This window comes from Amphimedon queenslandica, unplaced genomic scaffold (assembly GCF_000090795.2).
Source record: "Amphimedon queenslandica unplaced genomic scaffold, v1.1 AMPQUscaffold_7149_Cont20897, whole genome shotgun sequence".
Classification (NCBI taxonomy): Eukaryota; Metazoa; Porifera; class Demospongiae; order Haplosclerida; family Niphatidae; genus Amphimedon; species Amphimedon queenslandica.
In genome coordinates, this window is record NW_003552564.1 from 1 (window position 1) to 1,061 (window position 1,061).

At 28.8% G+C, this 1,061-nt stretch overlaps 1 protein-coding gene across 1 annotated transcript; it reads right to left on the minus strand.

Annotated features, from left to right (window-relative positions):
* Positions 1-171: 171 nt before the first annotated feature.
* LOC109591815 (cytoplasmic dynein 1 heavy chain 1-like) lies at positions 172-681 on the minus strand. Its single transcript, XM_020007451.1, has 3 exons — positions 512-681; positions 371-446; positions 172-297 (listed from the first exon to the last, which is right to left on the minus strand). The coding sequence occupies exons 1-3, from the start codon at positions 634-636 to the stop codon at positions 244-246; spliced, it is 255 nt and encodes an 84-aa protein (XP_019863010.1). The 5' UTR covers positions 637-681; the 3' UTR covers positions 172-243.
* Between the last annotated feature and the right edge of the window lie 380 nt (positions 682-1,061).

A 1,061-nucleotide genomic window follows, 5' to 3' on the forward strand; every position in this document is an offset into this window, starting at 1 on the left:
GAGTAACTTTAAAAATTCATAAAAATCCAATTTTGATCAGAATCAGCTCAAACTTGCTATAAAACATAAGTAAATGTATATGCATCAGAAAATATTATTAAAACTAATATTTCTCTCCTTTTCAATTTTGGCAAAATTTGGCCAACACCCTGTACTATTAGTAATGTGGTAGCGTTACTAAGTACATGTATTATTAGAATTGTGGGTACCTGTTGTTGTCTAGGATACGACCCTTGACCTCATTCAATGCAGTGAGGAGACTCTTCTCAAGGTGACGCAAACGAAGGAGGAACTCACCTAATGAATAATTAATGATTTAAATTATTAATAAAAGATAATTAATGTATCTTTAATTATTAAAATACTTTACTTTTTTCTCAACAGTTGATAAATCATTCTTAATAACACTAGCATCAGATATAACCATTGCATATTCTTCTTTATATCTAAGTAAAGAAATAAAATTAAAAATATAAGTTTCACTTTTAATGTATTTTGTTTTGTTCTTTACTTTGCTATAGAGGCTTCAAGTTCTGCTATTATTTTTGTTATTTCTTCTCCTTTTTGACGAGTGTCCTCAGATTTGGTTTCCAAATCTTTCAATTCTTTACATAACGGATCAACTCTCTTCAACATATCAGCATAACTCAACTATAGGAGAGAGAAGAGGATACAATATTATCAATACAATAAGGTACACAATTATTACAAAGAAATAAAATGAATAAAAATGCCTCAAGTTCACTTTTAATTGTGTGCATTAATTTAGCATTTTAGATCCATTTGGGTGTTTGGCTATATTTGAGGCTTTTCAGTACATGGCTTTTTGAGCAACTTTAAAAATTCATTAAAAATCCAAATTTGATCGGAATCAACTCAAACTTTATACACAACATAAGAACTTGTATACATGTGTATGTATCAGAAAATGTTATAAAAATTGAGAATTCTCTACTTGACATTTTTGGCAAAATTTGGCCGATGCCCCTGTACTATAGTACAGGGCTTTGACCTAATTTTTGAGCAACTTTAAAAATTCGTAAAAAATTTAAATTTGATCA

Bases quoted from the DNA above. Each gene is read 5' to 3' on its own strand.
- LOC109591815 (XM_020007451.1), bottom strand. From the start codon at position 636: ATGTTGAAGAGAGTTGATCCGTTATGTAAAGAATTGAAAGATTTGGAA. The intron at 447-511 runs GTAAAGAACAAA...TTCTTTACTTAG, and splicing joins CTTGAAGCCTCTATAGCAAA to ATATAAAGAAGAATATGCAA. The intron at 298-370 runs GTAAAGTATTTT...ATTATTCATTAG, and splicing joins TATCAACTGTTGAGAAAAAA to GTGAGTTCCTCCTTCGTTTG.